This window comes from Halyomorpha halys, unplaced genomic scaffold, assembly GCF_000696795.3.
Source record: "Halyomorpha halys isolate HHAL.00 unplaced genomic scaffold, Hhal_1.1 Scaffold102.1, whole genome shotgun sequence".
Taxonomy (NCBI): Eukaryota; Metazoa; Arthropoda; class Insecta; order Hemiptera; family Pentatomidae; genus Halyomorpha; species Halyomorpha halys.
This window is the reverse complement of record NW_027113828.1, coordinates 836,798-839,885: the sequence shown is the minus strand read 5'-3', so window position 1 is coordinate 839,885 and position 3,088 is coordinate 836,798. Positions and strand designations below refer to the sequence as shown.

The following is a 3,088-nucleotide window of genomic DNA, read 5'->3' as shown; positions in this document are numbered from 1 at the left end:
TTAGCTTTGATTGATAGATTGCAGCCTTCGTAGAGCTCTGGCAAGCCTTAGCTTTGATTTATAGATTGCAGCCTTCGTAGAGCTCTGGCAAGCCTCAGCTTTTAGCAAGTAACTTTTGCCTACAGTACGAAAGTTACTTTTCCTTTCATAATATGTGAACATGTTACATTTTTTTGAAAATTCTCTCTAATCTATGATAGAAGTATTTTTGGTCATAGTTAGCCATGAGAATAGCCAGTAGTCAGCTGCCTCCATAGTTAAGCTATAAAGTCATTTTAAGTTTTTTATATCAATACATTTTAAATTAATGTTTGATGATGGTTATGTAGTGCTATTATATCAAATAATGGATAGCAACTCTACTATGTTACTAATATATACATAATATTAATGATTATATGCTGATATATATATCAAATGGTTTATTTTTGTAAGGGTTTGTACTTCCAGAACCTATCCTATATTATATCTTGTGAGTAAATTCCAAGGATAAATAATAAAGATTGTGTAGAACTGTGATGGTGTTTTTATAAAAACTCCTTACACAAGATAATATTTAAATTAGCTGTTGAAATTATATTGTCTAATGCATGCAAGTATGAAATTAATTGTTAAAAAAATTATTTATTATCAAAAATATTATTTCTTTGAAATAAATTACTTGATTGAGTGAACAATAAGTTGGTAGCCTATTCCTAAGAGTTAGGAATCTAGAATGAATGGCTCCACAATCACTTTGTTAACATACCTTTGTGGGATCGGCCGGGAACCTCTTCGCAGTGACTAGGAAGATGTCCGGAGCCGGCTTGCCGTGGACGACCTCCAGATCGGAGCTGCCGTGCACAATGTGGTGGAAGTGAGCGAAGAGGTCGGGCCTGCCTTGAGACTTGATTTCGAAACCCTTGATGGAGCCGCTAGTCGCGATGGCCAAGGGAACCTTCTCCTTCGAGAGGTGGCTGATCAGTCGCTCTGCTCCTGGAGTCAGTATCGGCATATGATTTCAAAAAAAAAAATATGTAAAATTATGCAATTTATAGTTAAAAATTATTAGAACCAATACATCAGATTATCAACGTCAAAAATATAATAGTGACCTGACCCGGACGGATGCAGGTGGATAAGGTACAGCTCCATCTAAAAGGCGCTTACCCGAGCACTGGGCTGCACCATGGTTGAACCCCAATTGAATAAATAAATTTTAAAAAATAATACAAAAAAAACTTTCCAGGTGTAAAACAAAATTGATAATTATAGGCAGCACTGGTATGCGTAATCCTAGTGCACTACCCAACTGCAGCCGAACCCCGTATGCCAGAACTGGGTGGGATTCTGTGTACTTGTTATCTCCCGGAACCGAGTTCTGTGTACTTGTTATCTCCCGGAACCGAGTTCTGTTTATTTGTTATCTCCCGGAACCGAGTTCTGTTTATTTGTTATCTCCCGGAACCGAGTTCTGTGTACTTGTTATCTCCCGGAACCGAGTTCTGTGTATTTGTTATCTCCCGGAACCGAGTTCTGTGTATTTGTTATCTCCCGGAACCGAGTTCTGTGTACTTGTTATCTCCCGGTACAGAGTTCTGTGTACTTGTTATCTCCCGGAACCGAGTTCTGTGTATTTGTTATCTCCCGGTACCGAGTTCTGTGTACTTCTTATCTCCCGGTACCGAGTTCTCTGTACTTCTTATCTCCCGGAAACGGGTCCTAGTCTGGCTGTGGCTGATATTTATTTATTATATTATATTAACCATATATCGACCTTGGGGTCGAGAGACACTCATCCTCTGTACAGTGGGTCACTATGAGTAAAGTTATTGAGGGTAAAATTTGGAGATTAAGCATGATCCAGACTTACAGTACCGTTTGTTTTAGAATAATATTTGGGTACAATGAACGATCAGAGGCCCTCCTGGGTGATAGTGGTACCTAAAGGTTTTCCACGTTAAAAAGAAAACTTTATGCCTGACTGTATAGGGCTGTTTGTGTTGTAGAAATAAAAATAACCTGAAACTAATTTATTTTAATAACGAGTTTGTAAAATGATATCTTCATGGCTCTTTCGCTAAAACGTTTCTTTTTAGAGTATAATGAAGGATATATACAAAAGTTAATAAATGTTTGGCTTTTATTTAAATAAACTCTAATTTATTATTATAAATCATTTATTGAATTAGCCCAAATTAATTTTAGAATAAAATTGCAGATTTTAATTCACCCCGGCAAAAAACTCTACTTAAAAAAATCATAAAAATAACAACAATAAATCCTATCAAATCAAAATATCATAAAAATAACAAAAATAAATCCTATCAAATCACGGCTTTTACTCTTCGTCATAAACCTACCGCCTGCAGTATTCTTTTATAATGTTTCCCTTACTCCTGTCGAACAGATCCGCTATCTTGGACTACATTTGGACAAACGACTAACCTGGAATACTCACACAAGACTGAAAAGAAAGGAAACATGTTGATTTCGACTATTACAGCACTCACTAGACAAACGGTCTTAGCTTCCTATCCATTACTAAAAACTGATGTATACAACTATAATGCTTTTCTGAACGTACGGAATTGAGTTTCGGGGCTCCACAATACCTTCCAATTCCTCTCGTATCCATCCAAAGTCAATGCTCCTTACTTTGCAACAAATAAAATCATCCATGAAGAACTTTATGTTCCATATGTAACAGATCTAGCCCGAACCAGATATCAACCCTTCCATTATAAACTCCCAAACCGACTAATTTCTAACATTGCTTTTTTTACCATTTCTGGCAATTCTCTGAGGCGCCTGAATAGAACTGTACATTCTAATGTAGAATCTTATTAGAGTACTACTGATGGTTTTACTTTACTTGTCTGTACCATATCATTATGATCTACATGGAATTTACAAGATGCATTTTTATAGATGTTTTGCTCCTTATCGGCATGCCATGCTTACCTGACTGGAACCCCGGATTGGTGAGATGTACCTTGAAGAGGTCCTCTACCTCGACATGCCATCCTTACCTGGCTTTATTCCCGGAGCGGTGTAGTGTACCTTGCAGAGAGCCCCTATCTCGAGATGCCACCGTTACCTGGCTTAA

The 3,088-nt window shown here is 37.3% G+C and overlaps 2 protein-coding genes across 7 annotated transcripts in view; one reads left to right on the top strand and one right to left on the bottom strand.

Moving 5' to 3' along the window:
- Cad87A (cadherin-87A) overlaps positions 1-3,088 on the top strand; it is a 212,838-nt gene that overhangs the window by 136,921 nt on the left and 72,829 nt on the right. The window lies entirely within an intron of this gene.
- Positions 1-3,088, bottom strand: part of LOC106677529 (pseudouridine-5'-phosphatase) — a 26,487-nt gene that overhangs the window by 21,630 nt on the left and 1,769 nt on the right. For both annotated transcript variants that reach the window (XM_014415520.2, XM_067051147.1), the window contains exon 3: positions 749-975. In XM_014415520.2, coding sequence (XP_014271006.1) covers positions 749-975 — 227 coding nt within the window. The remainder of the gene's footprint in view (positions 1-748; positions 976-3,088) is intronic.